Below are 25055 nucleotides of genomic sequence, written 5' to 3'. Positions count from 1 at the left end.
AAATTGGATGAAGGGTTTAGGAGTTTCAGCTCCTTAACATGTGCCACCCTGTTTTTAAAGGGACCAAAAGTAATTGGACAATTGACTTCAAGGCTCTTTCATGGACAGGTGTGGGCAATCCCTTTGTTATGTCATTCTCAATTAAGCAGATAAAAGGCCTGGAGTTGATTTGAAGTGTGCTTGCATTTGGAAGATTTTGCTGTGAAGTAAACATGCGGTCAAAGGAGCTCTCCATGCAGGTGAAACAAGCCATCCTTAAGCTGCGAAAACAGAAAAAAAAACATCCGAGAAATTGCTACAATATTAGGAGTGGCAAAATCTACAGTTTGGTACATCCTGAGAAAGAAAGAAAGCACTGGTGAACTCATCAATGCAAAAAGACCTGGGCGCCCACGGAAGACAACAGTGGTGGATGATCGCAGAATAATCTCCATGGTGAAGATAAACCCCTTTACAACAGCCAACCAAGTGAACAACACTCTCCAGGAGGTCGGCGTATCAATATCCAAATCTACCATAGCGAGAAGACTGCATGAAAGTAACTACAGAGGGTTCACTGCACGGTGCAAGCCACTCATAAGCATCAAGAATATAAAGGCTAAAAAACATCTAAAAAGCCAGCACAGTTCTGGAACAACATTCTTTGGACAGATGTAACCAAGATCAACCTCTACCAGAATGATGGAAAGAGAAAAGTATGGCGAAGGCGTGGTACAGCTCATGATCCAAAGCATACCACATCATCTGTAAACCACGGCGGAGGCAGTGTGATGGCTTGGGCATGCATGGCTGCCAGTGGCACTGGGTCACTAGTGTTTATTGATGATGTCACACAGGACAGAAGCAGCCAAATTAATTCTGAGGTCTTCAGAGACATACTGTGTGCTCAGATCCAGCCAAATGCAGCCAAACTGATTGGTCGTCGTTTCATACTACAGATGGACAATGACCCAAAACAAAAAGCCAAAGCAACCCAGGAGTTTATTAAAGCAAAGAAGTGGAATATTCTCAAATGGCCAAGTCAGTCACCTGATCTCAACCCAATTGAGCATGTATTTCACTTGTTAAAGTCTAAACTTCAGACAGAAAGGCCCACAAACAAACAGCAACTGAAAACCACCGCAGTGAAGGCCTGGCAGAGCATCAAAAAGGAGGAAACACAGCGTCTGGTGATGTCCATGAGTTCAAGACTTCAGGCAGTCATTGCCAACAAAGGGTTTTCAACCAAGTACTGAAAATGAACATTATATTTAAAATTATTGAATCTGTCCAATTACTTTTGGTCCCTTTAAAAACAGGGTGGCACATGTTAAGGAGCTGAAACTCCTAAACCCTTCATCCAATTTTAATGTGGATACCCTCAAATGAAAGCTGAAAGTCTGAACTTCAACTGCATCTGAATTGTTTTGTTTAAAATTCATCGTGGTAATGTCTATAACCCAAATTAGAAAAATGTTGTCTCTGTCCAAATATATATGGACCTAACTGTATATACTGTATATATACATATATGTATACTAGCTATTGAACCTGTTGTTCACCAAGTGGCAAGCATTTGTATTTGTACATTTGTACTATTTTTAAGCAGCCATTGGGAAATTGGATATGTCCGTCGTGTGTGAACAGCTATGTTGACATTATAGCACATTACTTCAATAAAAGTAAGTCGGAGTCAGTATCTAATTAAACCCTGCAGAGCTAGGATTTAATTCAATCATACTTGGTTGTGCTATATGTGCCCTCCTTGTGCCCAAAGCCAGGGGCTGAGCACAATCTGTCAACACACAGAGTCTATGGGTCTCTGCTACCTACAGATTACATGCAATATTCTATCATCTGCACATTACCCATACAGTCTCTGCAGCCTGCACATCACGCACACAAACTGCTGCCTGCACATCATGCGCACAAGCCCAGCCACATGCATATTAAAAAGACTCTCACAGCCTGTAACATGCAGTCATTCTAGTATTACAAGCAAACATACAAGACTTGCACCAGCACCATACTGCTTTTCAGGCAGCAGGATCACACAGCTCTGTTACACAAGCACTGACGCTAGTCTATGCTCAGCACACTAAATCCCCTTTTCCATCTGGTACATGAAAGGAAATTCACCATTTACAATATATATTGGTTTAACCTCTAGAGAGTTGCATGTCAAAACAAGGGAGCACGTTAGGGACATTATTGCAGAGGGAGTGGTGGACGATCCTTCACTAATAAAGATTTTGCCCAGACACTTCAGGCAATACCACAATTCTGATCCTCGGTGCCTCAAAATTAGAGGAATTGACAGAATATATGGCAGAATTAGAGGAGGTAATTTGAAACAAACACTGGCACAATCAGAAACCAGGTGGATTGTTGACCTGGTACCATGTCCCCTATGGAACTCAATGAGAAACTAACAGTGATGAGCAGGCATGCTCGCCACTACTCGGTACTAGCCTGAGCATCTTACTGCTCGAGATGCTCGGAGCTCGCCGGGTATTTCCGGGGTTGTTCGGTGGGAGCTCGGGTCCCCTCCCTCAATGTTTGGTGCTCTTTAGAGAGCCAAGGAACATGCAGGGTTTGTCTGCCACATGCTGTAATGCTGCAGCCATGTTCATTGTGGCAGTACAGTGATTTACTGGCTGCACAACATCATCAGGTCTATATCAGACCTGGCACTGTTAAGGAGAGAATATATGTCATATGAAGATATACTGAAATCAAACTTATATGGACGCTTTGCTGAATATATATTAGATTCATGTAGCTTTAAGGTTTTCTGATTCACTGTCATAAGACTAAATCCTGTTGATTACTCTGTACCAGGATGTACCAGGATACACCTAATGTCCAGATGGACTTTAAGAAAGGCTGTGTAAATCCCCTACCCTTATCTAGAGTACATGTATCTGCACGAAGGTGAATTGATCCCCAATAAACCAAAGATAAGTAGAATGCATGCATAGACAGATGCCAGCTTGACCCAAAGCAGCCATTAGGGCGGTAACGGTACAGAAATAGACTAAAAGTAATAATCATTAGAATAATGGTACTATAGTAATAAAGATAATAACATATAACATGTAAGATCAAAGAGATGTGTGATAATTAAGTTGGAAAAACCCAATGATGTAATGTGCTGAGACTGCCCAATTTCTCCAATAAAAGGAGACCTTCTGCGAACGAATAAACTAGGCGAGAAGCATTTGAGACATGATTAATTGTCTTGCGTATTCTTTCCTCCGTGCACGTACCTTCTCTTTCAGAGAACCGATTGGACCACAGACAATTAAGATGGGTCACACCCTAGTGTGACAGAATCAACAGCACTGCCAACTGCCATGCTCATCACAGTTTATTCCGGAATCAGGAAAGGTAGGGAGAGATGCTTCGGAGATTGCAGTACATATAGCAAAAGGGACCATTCCAGTTCCGTCTGCTGCTGCTGCTTTTACAGATATTTCTAGACATAGCCCCAGGTATCAGGGGCCAGGAATAATTTTTTTTGTGATCTTAATCCTGATTATTTGTTTAAAAAGCAATCCAGAGAACACTGTTTTTCTGCTCTATTTGCTTGTCGGCATTGCAGAATACAGCCAGATCCTTTCCATATTACAGCGCTAAAAATCCATCTATTTAAAACTGTGATTTGTCCATCACATGGATCACATATAAGTGCACTCAGAATTCTGCAATTCTGGCCTCCATTTAAATTTTGTTGCAGTGTGTTAGCGAAGTTATTGACACCAGTTTGCTGTTAAAAATAATTACTTACAGGCCAGCTATTTAAAACTGTGGTTTTCCATCAAACGGATCACATATAAGTTCACACCAAATTCAGTCAATTGTAGAGAACGTGGAAAATATTGTCCTCCATTTAAAATGGGCAAGGGGTGTGGCAAGGGATGGGGAACTGGACGTGATGGTGATGGTGCATGCAGAGGCCAAGTCCGAGGCTGTGGGCAAGTTGAAATTGTGCCACAACAAACACCCACATCTTCTTGCTTAACCTTCCTCTCCCAATTACTAGGAATTCGCAGAATAGCACTACTTAACCCAGAGCAGTGTCAAAAGGTTGTTGGTTGGATAATGGATAATGCTTAGAGTCACTTTGCCACCACTACCACTACCCTGTCTTCCACATGGTCCAGTCTGAGTAGCTGTGAGTCTGGATCGCAAATTCCTCACCTTGATCCTCCTCCTTCCACCATGCAAAGTGCCCGGAGACAACTGATCCCACGCTTGGGCACTCTGAAGAGCTGTTCACGTTTCCATTTATATATTTAGGCCTCTCGTCCAGTCCACTTGAAGCGGGGCAAGAGGAGATCGCATATAGCGATGCCAAAATATTTGAGCAGCAATGGTCACATGAAGGTGACGGTTGGAAAGTGTCACAAGAGATGGACGATGATGAGATACAATTGGCAGAAAGTCAAGAGGAGGACCAGGGTGCGGAAGTGGAAGACGAGGTGGTGGATGATATAGTAACTGACCCAACCTGGCAGGAGGACATGAAGAGCAAGGACAGCAGCACACAGGGGTAGGAAGGTGTAGCACCTGAACAGACATGAAGCAGTGTGGTGGTCGCAGACAGAAGGCGGGCAACCATTCCTCGTAACACCAACACAGTGGAAATTGCAAGCACAAATGTTAGATAGTTATTTTTTAAAGACTCTGCTGGTAACCCCAAAAAGGCCCCATGCACCATCTGCCAGGCCAGCATCAACAGAGGTAGCAAAACTACCAGCATGACCACAACCAGCATGATCAGTCACATGGCAACAAAGCACCTTACTTTGTGAACCGAACCCCAGGGTCCAGGAACAGTATCTGAGGGTGACACCACTCCTTCTTCTGCTGTTGTGCGTGGATGCCAATTCCCAGTCCATAGTGCATGCGAAGATGCCTCCTGCCCTGCACACACTCAACTAGAACCATCAGCAGGCACATCCATGTCCTCGTCCCAATGCAGTTTTCAGTTGTCCATACCCCAGTCATTGTAACACAAGTGCAAATACGCAGCCAATGCCCCACAGGCCACACTACTAAATTTCTACATTTTGAGACTTCTTGCACTCGAAATGTTGCCTTATACTGTAGGCTTGTGGAGACAGATGCCTTCTGCACCCTGATGACGGTGGCCACCCCTCGGTACTCAGTCCCCAGCTGCCACTATTTCTCCCGGTGTGCCATCTCTGCATAACACAAACCACATGCCCCACAACATTAGCCATGCCCTCAACAATGCAGATACTGGGAAAGTCCACCTAACCACAGACAAGTGGACAAGTGCTTGTGGGCAGGAATGCTACATCTCGCTGATGGTACACTGGGTTAACATAGTGGAAGGTGGGACCCAGTCAGACTTGGGGATGGCACACTTCCTCCTGACACCAAGGATTGCAGGCCCTAACTCAATCAGGGTTCCTCCCACAGTCAACAGCTCCCACACCTCATCCTTTTCCTCTTCAGCCTCCATCTCTGAAATGACCACATCAGTCACAAGCTTGAAGCACTGTAGCACTGCCTCAGCCAAGTGGTAACAGGCTGTGCTGAAGCTAATATGCTTAGGTGACAAACTGCACAATGCTGAAGAGTTAGGGACAGCTCTGAAAGAGCACACAGATCTATGGCTGACACCGCTGAACCTACAGCGAGGCATAGTCATGTGTGACAGTGGCCAGAACTTGGTGATGGCTCTGAAGCGAGGCAAGCTCACACATGTACCATGCCTGGCCCACGTGCTTAACCTCGTAGTTCAGCGGTTTATCAAAACCTACCCGAAACTGCCGAATCTGCTTGTCAAAGTACGGCATATGTGTGCCCATTTTAGAAAGTCAGCTACAGCTTCGGCTACCCTTGCCGTGCATCAGCAGTGTTTGCAGCTTCAGGTGTGTGATATCCTCACGCGTTTCAACTCTACACTGCAGATGTTGAGATGGATTTGTGAGCAGAAGAGCGCAATTGTTGACTACAAGCATCAACAAGGCCGTTGAAATTCAGTTCAGACTCCACACATAAGACATGGATGTCAGACATATGTATCATCCTCCAAAACTTTGAGGACTTCACCAAGATGGTGAGTGGTGATGACACCACAATTAGTGTCACCATGAGGATGCATTGCAGGTGGCACACGATGAGATGGAGCAAGGAACCATACAGAGTGATTACACACAGCCCAGCCTCATCTCATCCCAACGTGAATTTGGTGACAATGAGGAAGAAGAGGAGGACGAAGAGGAACTGGAGCTAGTTTCATGAGCTATAGACAGTACTACCTGGACAACTGTCACACTGTATGTTCAGTGTGGGGACAGGGAGGAGGAAAAGAAGAGCATGGTCAGTCATCCTCTTGGTGAGGACATGGAAGTCTTGTCTGTTAGAGGAGAAGGATGTCTTGCCTGTTAGCAGTCTGGCACGCATGGCTGAGTTTATGTTACGCTGCCTTTCCCGTGACCCTAGCATTCTTAAAATTTTGGGTGACAGTCATTACTAGTTGGTGACACTTTTAGACCCATGCTACAAGGAGAACTTTCTATCTCTTATTCCCAAGGCGGATAGGTCTACTAAAAAGAGCCAGTACCAGAAGGCCCTTGTGAAATTATTATAAAAATTCCCATCTGAAAATGCTGGCGGCAGAGGTTACAGTTTGTTGGACAACCAAGGAGTACAGGTGAGAGAGACACAACTCCAATCCAGCAGAGACAGGGGAATACTCGCAAAGTTCTGGGAGAGTTTTCTCAGACCCTCCCAACGCAGAGGCCCTGAGGTGTGCAGTATTCTCACAAGGAGTGCAAAGTTTTGGAAGATTCTGAGGGAGTACCTTGCTGACCGTTTCAACATCCTCAGTGAATCATCTGTTCCTTATAATTATTGGGTATCCAAGCTTGACATGTGACATGAACTGGCTCTCTTCGCCTTGGAGGTCCTGGCCTGCCCTGCTGCTAGCAATTTGTCAGATGGGATTTTTAGCGCTGCTGATGGAATTATAACTGATAAGTGCATCTGCCTGTCAACTGAAAATGCTGACAGGATGACTCTTATAAAAATGACCAAGGACTGGATTGGCCCAGACTTCTCAACACCACTGAATGATAGCAGCATAACAAACTCAAATCCAGTGTTTATGGGTGTATACATATTTTATACATCATGATTAAAAGTGTTGGTACCCTTGAAATTGTTCCACAAAATTAAGTATTTCTCCCAGAAAATTGGTTGCACATCCTTGGTAATAAATAACTGCAATCAATTGCTTCCTATAATTATTAGTAAGTTTCTTTCACCTCTCAACTGGAATTTTGGACCACTTTTCTTTTGGAAACTGCTCCAGGTCTCTCATATTTGAAGGGAGCCGTCTCCTAATAGCAATTTTAATATCTCTCCACAGGCCACAGGATTTAGAGCCGGAATCATTGATGGCCACTTCAGAACTATTTAGTGCTTTGTTTACTTCCATATCTGGATGCTTTTTGAAGTATGTTTGGGCTCACTATCTTGCTGGAAGACCCATGACCTGGATACTACTTTGCAACTCCATATTCGTTGGTAATCTTCATGCTTCATGATGCCTTGCATACAGATAACAAGGCAACAAATCAAGCCCAAACTTCATTCAACCTTCACCGTATTTTACTGTAGGTACTTTGTTCTTTTCTTTGTAGGCTTAAATTCCATTTTCGGTAAACATTAGAATGACATGCTTTACCAAAAAGCTCTATCTTGGTCTATCTGTGTCAGAAGTGGGGTCCTCCTGGGACTCCTGTCATAGCCTTTCATTTCATTCAAATGTTGATGGATACTTCGCGCTGACACTGATGCACCCTAAGTCTGCAGGACAGATTAAATTTCTTTCGAACTTGATTGGGTTTGCTTATTCACCATACTAACTATCCTGCATTGTAATCTTTCATCAATTTTTCTCTGTCATCCACAGCCAGGGAGATCAGCAACAGTGCCATGGGTTGTAAACTTCTTGACTATGTTGCGCACCTTGGACAAAGGAATGTCAAGATTTCTGGAGATGGACTTGAAACCTTGAGATTGTTGACATTTTCCAACAATTTTGGTTCTCACAGTAATCTTCTCTTTCTGTTCTTTATGCTTACTGTGGCACTCACAGATACTCAATGCAAAGATTGAGTCAAATTCTTCTCTTTTTAATTGGTTTCATGTGTGATTTTCAAATTGCCTACACCTGCTACTTGCCACAGGTAAGTTTGAATGAGCATTACATGCTTGAAACACAGTTGTTTTACTACATTTTTGGAAAGGTAACAACAATTTTGTCCAGAGTCTTCAGATCATGTGCAGTACCCCTCTCTAAAGCTGGCATGAGATGACCAATGATAAGAGGGAAGAAGCCACGCATATGCACAAGTTAAGTATAGAGCCAGTGATGATGCCGGCATTTGTAAGTCATGTCATGTGATAACATGCTAAGTAGGCCTACTAGTCTGGGGAGACTAAAGCCCCTTTTGATTGGTCAAAGTCCTCATCTACATATCAGCAATGGACTTTAGAAATACTTTTTTCTAAAGATCTGGTTATTTGTGTAATGTAATACAGGGAATGTTTGGCAGGGTGTTTATGTATGCAGACACAATTGCTGGTTGTTCTGGGGGCACGTGGGACCTGACAGGTTCCCTTTAACATGCTTTGTGTAAAATTACAGTTGTCCAACATTTTTAAAAACCACTTTGCCTACTACAGTACCAGAATTTATTATTCTAAAAATTGACTATTGTCATCCATTCAGTTTAACCTGTTTTGTGTAAAATTACGGTGACTTACATTTTTTAAAAACTGCTTGGCCTGCTACAGTTCAAAAATTTTTTGGGTTCCAAAAATTTAATTTTGTCATCCATACAGTTTAACGTGCTTTCTATAGAAAAACATTGGTTTAAAATTTTTAGAAACCGCTTGGCCTGCTATAGCGCACAATTTTTTTGGTACAAAAATTAACTATTTTTATCCTTACAGTTGAACCTGCTTTGTGTGAAATTATGGTTGTTTCAAATTTGTAAAACCCACCTAGTCTACTACTGGTGACCACATTTGTTTTCAGAGACCTAGGAATTAGAAAACGGAAGTGCTGATAATGGTGCATGCAGATGGCAAGGACATTGGACCGGTGCGACTGTGCCTGTTGCTGGAGCACATGCAACACACCCATCAATGACACATAGCTTCCTGTCCCATTTTGCAGGCAGGCCCAAAATACCTCTGAAACCACACCAGTCCAAACATGTGGTCGGTTGAATAGCAGATAATGTTTCCAGCATGCTTGCGAGCACTAATCATTCTTCTACATGGTCCAGTCTCACCATCCAAAAGTCTGGTTCACCTAATCCTATCCCTGATCCTCCTTCCTCCCACCATGTAAAATCCAAGTAGACCAATGATCCTATACTAGGACTCTTCAAGTCCTCTCAACCTGCATGTGGCAAGAGGGACAGAAGGACATAATGTTTAGTGATGCATAAAACTTACAGCAGCCACGGTCACAAAAAGATGATGGTGAGGAATGACATCTACGGAGGTAGTTGATGATGGTGAGACACAGTGGCCGATAAGTGAGGTCGCTGTTAAGTCACCAAGTCTGGTGGACCAGGGTGCAGCGGTGGAAGACAAGGTGGTGGATGATGAAGTCACTGACCCATCCTGGGGAGCTGGTATGCAGAACAAGTCCAGCAGCGGTGAGCAGAGGGATCAGCAGCACCAAAACAAGCAGTAAGAGGTAGTGAGGAGACCAGAATGAGAAGGTGGGTAACTGTTCCGTAGAGCACCAACACTCGTAAATTTCTCCGTCAAAGAGTTACGTGTTCCCCAGTCTGGGAATTTTTTAATGAGAGCTCTCAGACAAAAAATGGTCATTTGCAGCCTGTGCCATGCCAAGATCAGTAGGGTCCTGACCACTAAGAGCCTAATCACCTCCAGCATGATAAGGTACATGTCATTTAAGCATCCAACTGTGGGCCGAATGCCTTTGTCTATATTTGGAGCTAGCTGGTGATACCACTGCCTTTTCCCCTGTGCTACGGCCTTGCCAATCGCCTCTCTATGATACTAGAGAACTTGCTTCCCATCCTGTTTCTGTCCTTGCACATTCTAAGTCACCATCATCAAGCACTTCCAAAAAATGTTCCCAGCACAGCATTCAGCTGTCCCTATCACAGGACTTGAAACAAAAATTAAAGTTACCAGCCAACGAACCACAGGCTCAAACTCTAATCTGGCACATTTCCAGGCTGCTTGTTATAGAAATGTTGCCATCTAAGCTTGTAGATAGGGATGAGTGAACCCAAAAAGTAAAGTTTGGGGTGCTTACCGAACAACTAGTGTTGGCACATGGACCCCGAACACGGACGTATCCCTGCAGACAGTGTTTCTTTTTGGGTTCAGTATTTCCCACATTCAGTATTTCCCACCTTTCAACCTTTCATGTTACCGCTGGTCAGAGTACTGTGGTTCCACGCTGTCATACAGTTGACAGCATGAGAACCAGCAGTTGTGACTGGCTCATGAGCGCTGATGTCGTTGAGGTCACCAGAGTTTGTTGACTATGAACTCTGCTCACCTTATTGATATCACCGGTCTGTACTGCTGCTGAGTTCTCCTGCATCCACAGTTGAGCAGACACATTGTGCCACTGTTCAGCCATGTAGTAAAGTTTCAGAGCATTGTGGGAAATATAGATTATCTTATCATCAGACATGGTGTTTTTTTTTTTTCATTTTTTGAAAATAAATAAGCAAAAGAGGGTGGAGAGTTTTATTTCAAATAATGGACTTTTTCTGGCTGTGTTTTCTTTATTACAATATGACTATGGGGTTAGTAATTGTGCATCTTATAGACATCTCTCCGTTATTAACCTGTGGACTGACATTATGAATATAACATCAACTGCACAAATATTAGCCCACTTGGCACTGCACCAGGGCAAGTGAGAAGAGCTGGGCAAAGCACCAGAATTGGCTCACCTAATAGATGCACCTTTTCTGGGATGGCTACAGGCTGATGTTCTTAAGCTGGGGAGAGCCAATATCCTTGACCCTTTAGAAGTCTGATAATACCAGCCCCAGCTGTCTGCTTTAGCTTACTACGTTGTAAAAAATGGAAGGCCTACACCTCTTTTTTAAATAATTTATTTAAATTATTTAAAAAAAGAGAGTGTGGAATCATCTATTTTTGATAACCAGCCAAGATAACGCTGACAGCTGAATGCTGCAGCCCACAGCTGTGAGTTTTGACTGCGCAGGTTAGCAAAAATAGAAGGGACCCCATGACATTTAAAAAAATATATTTAATTATTGCACAAGAGCTGGCTGATGAATATCCTCATCATCATACTCCTGGTCTCTTTGCTATCAACAAGTTGAGGCGTACAATGACGAGAGTAGTACTCTCATCAGCCGAAACCTGTGACCGATAATAACCTTTTTAAGGCCAGTTATAGCTAGACGTAAGCGAATAATTCCTGAGGAAGGAATCAATGTATTCCGAAACGTGTAGGATTTGTGGTCCTCTGTGTGCTCCGTAGCCAATCACGTGAGTAATCACGTGACCGTGACATCATGCAAGGTCCTGCAGTTCCTCTGCACCTTGCTGGCTTTAATCCGGATACATTGTCATACTGCCTGCACGCGGCAGCTTGGCACATTCTAAAAGGGGTGTCTGTCACCGGCCGGAATGGCACCCCCATCATCTGGAAATCATTCTGTTCCTACTCTATTCCGGAATACCTTCGGTGAACAAGCAATACCTTCTGGAACATTGAACTGTGTTCAATGTACCTATCAAAAGGACCTTTTATGCGGATCACCATCCTCATGGTGCGATTTCATTATGCAAAGGTAAATGAACATTTTATATTTATACTTTGTTCAAGGCCCTTATGACTCCTCAATGCCTCTGGTTCTAGATTTATAGATTTATCCTTTTTGATTTATTACCCTATACTGTTAGACACTCTGGTCTTTCAGCACAAATATATATCTTTCTAAATACGAGTGAATATTGCAATGTTCCATTCAGCTCACAATCGTCGAATTTGCAACATTCACTGATATGATCGTCAATTCGCCGATTATAGCCGAACATACACAGCATAAAAGCTGGTGTTTCCCATGCTGTATGAGGCAGAGGAGGAGAAACAGGAGCTGGTTGCTGGCACAACAGAGGCTAGTACCCACACAAACTTTGTCCCATCTCTCCTAAGTGGATGGGCTGAAGATGGGAATGAGAAAAGAGGGAGGAGGAGATGGAGAGTCGTCATCATGGTGGAAACATAGAAGTGTTGGCTGTAGGGACTTTGACACATATGGCCGATCTTATGTACCACTACCTTTCCCTTGGCCGTCACATTATATTCATTTTGGCCAAGAAAGAGTACTGGTTGTCTACCCTGTTAGATCCATGCTACAAAGAGAAGTTTGCATCTCTCATTCCTTAGATGGAGAGGTCTGCTAAAATGGTGCTATACCAGAAGGTTTTTATGGAAAATATGTTGAAAAAATTCCCATCAGACAACACTAGCCGAAGGGACAAGCTGCCTTGCCGAACCAAGGAGAAAAGGTTAGTGAGACACAGAACAGGTACAGCAGAGGCAGAGTACACTGTCAAAGGCTTGGGACAATTTAATGACACCCTCCCAGCATCTAGATCCCTATGACTGGGTATTTTTGACAAGGAGGGAAACATTTTTAAAGATGGTCAAGCAATATCAGCTTACGACAAAACCAGCTTACTCCCTAATTCATCTGTGCCAAGAGTTTGCAAAGCAGTCATCAAAGCAAAAGGTGGCTACTTTGAAGAACCTAGAATATAAGACACATTTCAGTTGTTTCACACTTTTTTGTTAAGTATATAATTCCACATGTGTTAATTCATTGCTTTGATGCCTCCAGTGTGAATATATAATTTTCATAGTCATGAAAATACAGAAAATCTTTAAATGAGAAGGCGTGTCCAAACCTTTGGTCTGTACTGTATATATATATATACCGTATTTTTTGGACTATAGGACGCACCGGACTATAAGGCGCACCCAGGTTTTAGAGGTGGAAAATAGGGAAAAAAATATTTGAAGCAAAAAAAAATGTGGTAAAATATTTAATAACATAAATAACATACTATTATATGTGGTGTTATTATATATAATAGTACGTTATTATGTTGGAAGCTGCGGGACCAGTGTGGTGTCTGTAAAGTACTATATGAAGACACTGGAGGGTGAGTATAAGAATGGGGGCACAGGGCTTATAGTGAAAGCACCACTCCAGCACTGCAAAATAACACTGGAGTGCTGCTTTAAAATCCCATGGGAGAACTATAACTCCCAGCATGTCCTGCAGATCCTATGACATGCTGGGAGTTATAGTTCACCAAAGGAGTGGCAGAGTGCTTTATTGTGTTTTGTAAAGACTAACCTCTTAATTGTGGGAGCCAGCCTGTGGTGAGGTAAAAGCTGGAGCATCCCATGGCTGCACACACAGAGCCCGCCCTCTTGTTGCCTTTCCACAGCGCACGCGCAGGACATAAGAGGAAGCTGCAGATTCTAGGTGGGAGTCTGAAGGACCTATGATGATGTCAGAAGAGGGAGGGCTCTGAGCTGCCATGTGATGCTCCAGCCCACCCACTTCTGACATCACACAGGTCCTCCTTGTGCACCACAGACAGCTCAGCGTCCAGCACAGGCAGGTATGCAGCGATCTCCTGGCCCCTGCTGCTGCTGCCTCCTCCCCCGGACACACAGATTCTCCCCAGAATCAGTGCTGGGGAAACTGTGTGTCGCTGCTTAAGTGCAGTATTCATTTGCCGCTCACCGCTCAGCTGATCGGTGGGCGGGGAGCCGCTAATGAATATTCACTGCACTTAATCAGCGGGGCCATGTGGTTTCCCCAGCAGCTGATTCCGGCAGCGGGGACATCCTGAAGTGGGATATCATTGCGATCCCACTCGCTGCTGCCCCCCTCCCCACATGCTATATCCGTACTATAAGACGCACCCACACTTTCCTCCCAAATTTGGAGGAAAAAAGTGCGTCTTATAGTCGGAAAAATACGGTATATATATATATATATATATATATATATATATATATACACTGTATATATATATATATATATATATATATATTTATATATATGTGTATATATTAAGTACAACATGTATATATCTTACATTTGGTTGTTAGTTTGAAAAGGCACTCACCTGTGTGAAAAAACTTCCCTGAAAATCCAAGATTGAAGGTGAAATTTGCAACCTGAGTGCGGAGTAATTTTTGCGTGTCGAGTAGCGCCTAAAAAACATAAAAGAGTAAAGAAAGATAATATATAACACTGTTCAAAAGTGTAAGTTTTACTTTGCATTGTCAAAAATCTATGACAAAAAATTTGAAAAAAAACAATATAAACTATTATTTTAAATAAAAAACAAATTTGAAAAAATACCCAATTCTGTGATAAGAGTTTATATGTGTATTGTGAGATGACTTTGGATCCAATATCATGCTTCTCAGGACAACATCATTAGGCAAGATTTTACAGCATGGATCATCAATTCCTCCTGTATTTGACAAATCATCAGCAGATTTTGTATTCAGCACCATCTCTATGCTGGCAACAACCAATTATACACATCTTCTCCTGAATTGACTCCCACATTACTACAAATCCCCAGTGATTTTTTTTTTGTCTGGACTGAACCTTTCCAAAACTGGACTACTGTTTCCTCCCTTTACTATCCTACAGTACCTAAACTCAATACTGTCCTTTTTCTATGCGTGGTACTAGCATGCTCACTGATTTGCCGTTATATTTGACTCAAAATTTTAAATCACTCCATAAATCCAAGTACTTGCTTGCTCATGTCAAATACATCTCAAAAATATCTAAGATTTCGACTCTTACTTTCACTCCTATTTATTCCTCTCCAATCTAACCTAAATGCATCAGCGAGGCTTATATTTCTGTACAGCTATTACACAGATAAATCCACACTGTGACAGTATATAGATGACCACGGCACTATTATGTAACACTGTCAGTTTGACCCAATGGTTGACACCATGTTCAGCACTTCCTAGCTGATCCAGGGTGTAAAGGGGTCTACCATGCTGGAGTACCTCTTTCAGTACCACCCCGTGTTTCAGGAGGTCCACTCTGCTTTGGCTGGAGTCTGAATGAAGGACGCTGGCTGGAATTGCTTGGTTACATGGGCACATATAAAAGATCACTGCTTCTCCACGTATTTCCAGTATGACAACACTTTACTCACAGGACACAGACTATATCACACAGATACAGAGGGCAGGCCAATTGAAAAGCGGCAGGCCAGGCATACATTACAATAGCCGCAGGTGGCTGGAGCCTGCCGATATTTACTGTGGGAATTACAAAGGTGGGGAAGGTCAGAAGGGGGATATCTTGTCCCCTCTGCCCAGGGGCGCAGCCTGTGGGCTGATGCATTAGGGACATGCATCTCACATGGAACCTATTATACATACATATAACTGCACAACATATTCTGGGTGCTGGGGGGTTCCGTAACACAGGGCTTAATACACAATCTAATATCTTTTCAGTTGGATAATAGGCACACTGAGGATGGACTAATGTAGAATAAAAAGTTTGTGAACCATTATTACTGGATTGCATTTTAAATCATTTATTTCATTTCATCTACTCTGAGTGGCAAGTTTTCTTACATTCCACACTGTGACAGTCAATGCACTAGTTGCCCCTCCACTATAGAATATAACATAAAGGTATCACACCCACCCACAAAGTTCTCCACAGTTCTGCTCTGCCCTCAATTTCCTCCCTCACCACTGTGTATAATATTGCCTATGCTTTCTGTTTCTGCTTATGAGCTAAGACTAACTTCTTCCAAAGCTTCGGAATGATGACAGTAGGCAAGCAGCTTGGTGAAAACGCAACAACTGTTGGCGCAATTATTATGAAATGGAAGAAATGCAAGATGACTGTCAAATCTTCCTCGGTCTGGGGCTCTATGCAAGATCTCACCTCGTAGGGTAAGATTGATTGTGAGAAAGGTCAGGAATCAGCCAAAACTACAATGAAGGACATGGTCAATGATCAGAAGAGAGCTAGGACCACAGTCTCAAACATTACCGTTAGTAACAAACTATGCCGTCATGGATTAAAATCCGGCAATGCAAGCAAGGTACTCTTGCTCAAGCCAGCACATGTCCAAGCCTGTTTGAAGTTCACTAATGTCAATCTGGATGATCCAGAGAAGGCCTTTGAGATGGTCATATGGTCATATGAGACTTTTTGGTATAACTACACTTGCCATGTATGAAGAAAGAAGAAGGATGAGTACAACTTCAAGATAACCATTTTGATTGTGAATTATGGTGGGTGAAACATCATACTTTTGGGGTGCTTGTCTGTAAAAGGGATAGGATGACTGCAACATATTGAAGGGAGGATGGATGGGGTCATGTATTGCGAGGTTTTGGCCAACAACTTCCTTCCCTCAGTAAGAGCATTAAAGATGGGTCGTGCTGGGTTTTCCAGCATGATAATGACCAGAAGCACACAGCCATGGCAATTAAGTAGTGAATAAATAAGAAGCATTTCAAGATTTGGGAGTGGCCTAGCCAGTCACCAGACCTGAACCCAATAGAAAAACTTTGGAGTTAGTTGAAACTCAATGTTGTCCAGTTCCAGCCCTGAAAGCTGAAAGATCTGGAAAAGATCTATATAGAGGAGTGGGCCAAAATCCCTGCTGCAGTGTGTGCAAACTTGGGTTAAAACTACAGGAATCATCTGATTTCTGTAATTGCAAAGTTTTTCTATTTAATCAAACACTTATTTCATGCAATAACATGCAAATTAATTATGTAAAAATCGTACAATTTGATTTTCTAATTTTTTTTAAGATTCTCTTTCAGTTGAAGTGTATACACGATAAAAATCACAGACCTGTCCAATTTTTGTAGGTGGGAAAACTTGCAAAGTCGGTAGTGTATCAAATACTTTTTTCCTCTCTCTATATATATATATTGTGATGCACTGACCCATGCTGCAGCCAGGGTGCTCTGTGCGGGCTCCTCAGGATATGCATGGAGGTGTAACTGGGTTTGTGAAACAGGAACAGCTGCACAGCATATAGGCTAAGTCCACCTAAGTCCAAGTGGGAGTCCCCAGAAAAAGTGGTGGAGAATGAAAAGGCTGAAATCCTATGGGACTTCAAGATCCAGATAGATAAGCAGGTGTTGGCTAACCAACCAGACATTGTGATAGTAGACAAGGATCACAAGACAGCAATGATAATAGATGTGGCAGTGCCAAATGAGAGCAACATCAGAAAGAAGGAATATGAGAAGCTGGATTAATATCAGGGCCTCAAAGGACAACTGGAGAAGATGTGGAAGGTTAAGGCAACAGTGATTCCAGTGGTGATAGGAGCACTTGGAGCAGTGACCCCTAAGTTGGAAGAATGGCTACAACAGATCCCAGGAGCAACATCTGAGCTCTCTGTCCAGAAGAGTGCAATGCTGGGAACAGCTAAGATCCCAAACTCCCAGGTCTCTGGTAGAGAACCCAAGAATGAGAAAGGACAACAAAGACCACTCCCATTGGGGGTGAGAAGGAAAATTTTCCTTGATTTCCAACAAATATGCTTTGGATGTCATCTTGTTGAATATTGAATTTTTGCAATTGGAAACTTGGAAACTACAGGAAAAGATTGGAGACTTGGAAAGCAAAATACAGATCCATCTCAATACTGAAGATTGGACAATATTTCATGAGATGGTTAATAACAATGTGAATAAATTACATATGGACTAAAAGGAAACAAAAAGAAAGAAATGGAATAGGGACATGGAGGATTACAAAAATGCACATGTGTACAACTGGCAAAAGGACAATACAAAATACATGTGGAAGAAAAGAGGTTATATAACTAATCGAAAAAGGCAACAAAGGGTTAGATCATCTGATGCTAATAATTGTATTTATTTCACATATGGACAATACAATAAGGGATGAAAAAGGAGGGAAGGCAAAAACTACCACTGGCAGCAGATAAGGCAGCACTGAAGAAAAAGGAACATAACTAGTAATTAACATATCTAAGAAGGTACTTACTGATTCACAAATCTTAATATTGAGTAACAGTACCTTCACACTGAACAACTTCACAACGATATCGCTAGCGATCCGTAACGTTGCAGCGTCCTGGATAGCGATATCATTGTGTTTGACACGCAGCAGCGATCAGAATCCTGCTGTGACATCGTTGGTTGGAGCTAGAAGGCCAGCACCTTATTTCGTTGCTGGATCTCCCGCAGACATCGTTGAATCGGCGTGTGTGACGCCGATTCAGCGATGTCTTCACTGGTAACCAGGGTAAACATCAGGTTACTAAGCGCAGGGCCGCGCTTAGTAACCCGATGTTTACCCTGGTTACCAGTGTAAATGTAAAAAAAAAACAAACACTACATACTTACATCCTGGTGTCTGTCGCGTCCCCTGGCGTTCTGCTTCCCTGCACTGTGTCAGCGCCGGCCGGCCGTAAAGCAGGGCACAGCGGTGATGTCACCGCTCTGCTTTAGGGCCGGCGCTTACAGTGCAGGGAAGCAGAACGCCGGGGTACGTGACAGACACCGGAATGTAAGTATGTAGTGTTTGTTTTTTTTTACATTTACACTGGTAACCAGGGTAAACATCGGGTTACTAAGGGCGGGCCTGCGCTTAGTAACCCGATGTTTACCCTGGTTACCCGGGGACTTTGGCATCGTTGGTCGCTGGAGAGCTGTCTGTGTGACAGCTCTCCAGCGACCGGCATCGTTGTCTAGATCGCTGCAGCATCGCTAAATGTGACGGTACCCTAAGGGGTTAACATTTAGTCCTTGCACTCATTTAGATTGGTTCCAATTGTAAATCAATTTGGAGAAATTTTTTTGAACAATTAAACTTAAAGTTTGATTTTGCAATATTACCTCTGATCCAAAAGTTAAAACTAGTGAGTTCAGTCTGTCGCAAATAGTGTTGAGTAAATTTATTCTCCCCACTAATGCTGCAGTGATTGATGCATTTATAATGGCTGTCAGACATGATATAGAAAACTTGAAAGGGAATGTTGTGTGGGGTTTAACCCCTTAAACCCCAAGGGTGGTTTGCATATTAACGACCAGGCCAATTTTTACAATTCTGACCACTGTCCCTTTATGAGGTTATTGCTAGGAGTCAAGTTCCTGCCTCTGCACAGGGGGAATCTCGGGCTATCTCTGCTGCGGTCTCCCATTCTTCTCCTGCCACAGTGGAGGCTGCTCAGCAGAGATGTCAGTCTCAGCATCTTGCTCAATCTGACTCTGTGAGGAGGATTACTGCTGCTCTTCCAGCTTCTGCTATTGTAGTCAGTGCTGGGCAGCAACAAGCAGACGCTTTTGGGACTGTGTCTTGCTTTTCTCCTTCTGAGCATGCCCAGGGTAAGATCTCTCATTGGAGATCGAGGGTCACATGCTTGGATACTGCAGCAAAGCCCATTGGTCCTCCAGGAAGGTCCTGAAGGTGCTCAGGCTTTGCAGCAGCTTCTCATTGGTCCTTTTTTGGAAGGTCCTGTTCGGGCTGCAGCTATAAAAGGCTCGCATGGCCACACGGCCATGCGCTAGTGTCTTTCTAAATTATGTGCTTTGCACCAGTGTGGTCATGTGTGATTGTGTTCAGGGACCCGGCTGAAATAAGCCCCTAGAATTCTGGCACCTCCGGCGAGGAGTTTGTGTGTCTGAGTGCATTCAGGGACCTGGCTGAAATAAGCCCCTAGAATGCTGGCACCTCCAGCGAGGAGTTTTGTGTGCATGCATGACCACTGACTGCTCTCTCTTGGGTAGTTTGCCTGTGCTCCTGTGAAGTTAACAGGGTGCAGAGCTTTGCTTTCATGGCTGCTCTGTGAGTTAACCGAGCTAGCCAATACCGCCATATAGTGCTGCCATTTGTCTAGCAGCAGGTTCTCCTGCACGGTGGACCCCGGGCTGCGAACACACCAATAACAATAAAAACTATTTTCCTCGGTGTGTTCCGCTAGCCCTAACAGTACACTAGCGCCAGGGTCTGGCTAGTAAATGGCGGACGATCAGCGTTTACAGCGGTACGTCCAGCAGCTGGAGGGAAGGTTGGCAGCTCTAGAGCATACAACCTCAGCTGTGGACGTCACTGCTGTCGCTGTTCAGGCCGCAAGTGTAGCTGCAGCCAGTTTGTCCACAACCACCCCTGCTCCGACTATATCCCATCTCCCGCTTCCAGACAAGTTTTCTGGTGACAGTAAACTATGTTGCGGATTCGTGAGCCAGTGCTCCATACATCTCGAGCTCCTGGCTGCACGTTTATCTTCGGAACGGGTGAGAGTGGGATTCATTTTGTCTCTTTTGTTGGGCAGGGCATTGGAGTGGGCAACGCCGCTTTGGGAGCGCAATGATTGTGTAGTGCAGAGTGCTCCTCTCTTCCTGGACGCTCTGGGGCAGGTCTTTCTAGGACCTCGTGTCACTCACGATACCGCGCTCCAATTGTTGGCAATTTCTCAGGGTTCGTCCATGATCAGCCAGTTTGCCATTCAATTCCGGACTCTAGCCTCTGAGTTAGAATGGCCAGATAAAGTCCTTATTCTGGTGTACTGGAAAGGACTGGCTGATCATGCAAAGGACGCTCTGGCCACCAGGGAGATTCCCGCCACAGTGGAGGAGCTCATTACAATATCTACCTGCATCGACCTCCATTTTAACGAGCGGAGGTTGGAGCGGACCCAGTGTAGGCAGAGGTTTCGGCTGGCTCCCACCTTCGCCAAACCTCTAGAATCTCCCGTCCTGGCATCCGACTCCCATGAGGCCATGGAGGTTTCTCGAGCGGGACCTAAGTCTCAGACCGTTCGAGTACCTGTGGTGTGTAGAAATTGTCAGCAACTGGGACATTATGCTAATAAGTGTCCACATCGGTCGGGTAAACGATCGCGTCTAGTGACTATAGGAGGAGGTTCACTGGACACAGCGGCCTTTTCCTCCAAGTTGTCCTTTAAAGGGACAATTCTGTTGGACTCATTCACTCTTGCAGTTGAGCTTTGTGTGGATTCAGGAGCTGAGGGAAATTTCATGTCCTCTACTTTTGCTCTGCGCCACAATGTACCTCTGGTGATGCTCACTAAACCAGTAAGGGTATGTGTCCACGTTCAGGCTTGCTTCAGGCTTTGGTCAGGATTTTATGCAAGTAAAATCCTGACCAAAACTGCACCTGAGGTCACTGGCAGGTCACCTGCGGTGTGCCTGCGTGTTTTGCTCATTGTAGCAACATGCTGCGTTTTGAAAAAACGCACCACGCATGCGTTTTCGTGGCAAAAACGCATGTGTTTTTTAACGCATAGTGGTGTCGGGATTTCATGAAATCCCCTCCACTATGCTGTAACATCTGGATGCTGCGTTTTTGACGCTGCGGAAAAACGCAGCGTCAAAAACGCAGCGTTTCCTGAACGTGGACACATACCCTAACTGTTAGAGTGGTGAATGGGTCGACACTTCCATTACAAATCACACATCAGACTGTCCCTTTCACATTAGCCATGTCTCTTTCCCACCAGGAGATTATTTCCCTTCTTGTTCTTCCCGAGGTAATGGATGAGATTTTGCTGGGAATACCCTGGCTCCGTTTTCACTCTCCACATATTGAGTGGTCCTCTGAGAGGATATTGGGTTGGAGTGAGTCTTGTAAGGGCAGATGTGTGAAAGAGTGCGTTCAGGTTTCCACCACTGAGATACCCGCAGATCTGTCTTCTCTTCCCGAATGCTATCGGTCCTATGCAGACATTTTCTCCAAGAGGGCTGCTGAGACCTTTGCGCCTCACCATCCCTATGACTGTCCTATAGATCTCTTGCCTGGAGCAGAACCTCCTAGGGGACGTGTCTATCCCCTCTCTCTCCCGGAGACTGAGGCTATGTCCATATACATCCAGGGGAACTTGGCAAGAGGGTTCATTAGGAAGTCGGTGTCACTGGCAGGGGCGGGGTTCTTTTTCGTCCAGAAGAAGAATGGAGAGTTATGTCCTTGCATAGACTACAGGGGTCTTAACGCCATCACCGTTAAGAATAAATACCCGCTGACCTTGATTTCTAAGCTTTTTGAAAGGCTACGGGGAGCAAGGGTATTTACCAAATTAGATCTGCGGGGTGCATATAACCTGATTCGCATCCGTGAGGGGGACGAATGGAAGACGGCATTTAACACCAGAGATGGGCACTATGAATATATAGTGATGCCCTTCGGGCTCTGTAATGCCCCAGCCATTTTCCAAGATTTTGTCAATGACATTTTTTGGGATATGCTCTCCACCTCGGTTGTAGTCTATCTGGATGATATTCTCATCTTTTCTCCTGATATTAACTCCCACCGGAGAGATGTTGGCAGAGTCTTCGACCTCTTACGGGCAAATTCCCTGTATGCTAAGTTGGAGAAGTGTATGTTTGAGCAGGAGTCTTTACCTTTCCTGGGCTATATCATCTCAGCCCAGGGATTGGCTATGGATCCTGCCAAACTACAAGCTGTGATGGACTGGCAAGAACCTCATTCTCTTAAAGCGGTGCAGCAGTTATGGGGTTCATTAATTATTACCGCCAGTTCATTCCCCACTTCTCAACTTTAGTAGCTCCCTTGGTAGCCCTCACCAAGAAGGGAGCAAATCCCAAATTGCGGTCAGAAGGGGTCTCCAGGGCCTTCTCTTCTATCAAGTCTCATTTTGCTAGCGCTCCCATTCTACATCGTCTCGATGTAGATAAGCCGTTTATCATGGAGGTGGATGCCTCGTCCGTTGGTGCAGGAGCAGTCCTTTTCCAAAAGGATGCTCAAGGTCGGAAGCATCCTTGCTTCTTTTTCTCCCAGACCTTTACACCAGCGGAGAAGAATTATTCCATCGGGGAAAGGGAGTTGCTAGCGATGAAGTTGGCTTTCTCAGAGTGGAGACATCTCTTGGAGGGGGCTCGTTTTCCCTTTCAAGTCTTCACGGACCACAAAAATTTATTATATTTGCAAACAGCTCAGCGACTAAATTCTCGCCAGGCCAGATGGTCCTTGTTCTTCTCCCGGTTCCATTTCACCCTCCATTATCTCGCTAGGGAGAAGAACATTTGTGCTGATGCCCTTTCTCGCTCTGTTGTGTCATCTGAGGAGGAGGAAGGACAGTCTCGGCTTATTGTCCCTTCCGAGAGTCTGAGAACCGTAGCTCCGGTTTCGCTAGAGTCTGTGCCTCCGGGCAAGACTTTTGTGCCCATTAATTTGTGACCGGAGGTTCTCTCTTGGGCTCATTCGTCCAGGATGGGTGGACACTTTGGGACAAAGAGGACGTCTGAGCTGTTGGCGAGAACGTACTGGTGGCCACATATGGTCCGTGATGTCAGAGATTATATTCAGGCGTGTGTCTCCTGCTCCAAAAATAAATCTCCTCGACAACGGCCAGCTGGGTTACTCTATCCCTTGCCGGTGGCAGACAGGCCCTGGGAAATGGTCAGGATGGACTTTGTGGTGGGTTTGACAAAGTCTTGTGGCTGTACCATCATTTGGGTTATCACTGATCATTTCTCGAAAATGGTGCATTTGGTGCCGCTACCACTGTTACCTTCTGCACGGGCTTTGGCAGCGTTGTTCATAAAACACATCTTGTGCCTACACGGTATGCCGGAAAAAATTGTCAGTGACCGGGGTCCCCAGTTTGCGTCTCAGTTCTGGAGAGAGCTTTGTCGTCTTCTCAGCATTGAGTTAAATCTCTCTTCCGCATATCATCCTGAGACAAATGGGTTGGTAGAGAGGGCCAAGCAGACCTTGGTCACATATCTGCGACATTTTGTCTCAGCCAGGCAGGATGACTGGGCATCCTTGCTACCGTGGGCAGAGTTTGCGCTGAACAATGCTGTAGCTGACTCCACTGGTCAAACCCCATTTCTCCTCAACTGTGGTCAGCATCCGCGGGTACCTGTGCCTATGCCCGTGTCTTCCGCCGACTCCAGGGTGGCAGACTGGGCTGTGGAGGCACGTGATATTTGGGACTGCACTCAGGATGCCATTCGGGCCTCCAAGGAGAGAATCAGGTCTTCCGCCAATGCACATCGGCGCTCCGCTCCGACCTTTGCTCCTGGTGACTTGGTGTGGCTCTCCGCCCATAACATCAAGCTGCGAGTTGAGTCCACTAAGTTTGCACCTCGCTACTTGGGTCCTTTCAAGGTCCTCGAACAGGTTAACCTTGTGGTCTATCGTTTAGCCCTTCCGCCACGCCTGGGTATCACCGACACCTTTCATGTGTCCCTCTTGAAACCCGTACACATGTCCCGGTTTTCCGAGTCATCTGCTGGGACATCGGGTTCGTCTACGGATGATTACGAGGTGAACGCTATTTTGGGGTGCAAGGTGGTACATGGCAAAAAACTTTATTTGGTGGACTGGAAGGGTTATGGTCCTGAGGACAGGTCTTGGGAGCCTGCTGAGCACATTAGGGCTCCACAGCTCATTGCTGCCTTTGAGCGTAGCGAGGCCCAAGGAGGGGGGGCCATGTTAGGGGACGAGTTCCCGCCTCTGCATAGGGGGAATCTCAGGCCATCTCCGCTGTGGTCTCCCATTCTGCTCCTGCCACAGTGGAGGCTGCTTAGTGGAGACGTCAGTCTCAGCGTCTCGCTCAATCTGACTCTGTGAGGAGGATTACTGCTGCTCTTCCAGCTTCTGCTATTGTAGTCAGTGCTGGGCAGCAGCGAGCAGATGCTTTTGAGACTAAGTCTTGCTTTTCTCCTTCTGAGCATGCCCAGGGTAAGATCTCTCATTGGAGATCGAGGGTCACATGCTTGGATACTGCAGCAAAGCCCATTGGTCCTCCAGGAAGGTCCTGAAGGTGCTCAGGCTTTGCAGCAGCTTCTCATTGGTCCTTTTTTGGAAGGTCCTGTTTGGGGGGTAAATGCCATTGGTATCTGAAAGTAACCCCAACAAGGGGTCTGTTCAGAATGCCAGAGTAAGGGTTCTATACCATTGTCTTTATTCCCATGATGCCCCAATAGGATTCGT

The 25055-nt window shown here is 44.8% G+C and overlaps 1 protein-coding gene across 2 annotated transcripts in view; it reads right to left on the bottom strand.

Moving 5' to 3' along the window:
- Positions 1–25055, bottom strand: part of LOC143775873 (bifunctional heparan sulfate N-deacetylase/N-sulfotransferase 4-like) — a 1078686-nt gene that overhangs the window by 715099 nt on the left and 338532 nt on the right. For both annotated transcript variants that reach the window (XR_013215729.1, XM_077264588.1), the window contains exon 3: positions 14212–14299. Coding sequence is in view for 1 of the 2 variants with exons in the window: in XM_077264588.1 (XP_077120703.1) it covers positions 14212–14299 (88 nt within the window). In the remaining variant the exon portion in view is untranslated. The remainder of the gene's footprint in view (positions 1–14211; positions 14300–25055) is intronic.

The sequence above is a fragment of the Ranitomeya variabilis genome, chromosome 1, assembly GCF_051348905.1.
Source record: "Ranitomeya variabilis isolate aRanVar5 chromosome 1, aRanVar5.hap1, whole genome shotgun sequence".
Taxonomy (NCBI): domain Eukaryota; kingdom Metazoa; phylum Chordata; class Amphibia; order Anura; family Dendrobatidae; genus Ranitomeya; species Ranitomeya variabilis.
Note: the sequence above shows the minus strand (reverse complement) of the source record. Positions and strands in the feature narration are given on the sequence as shown.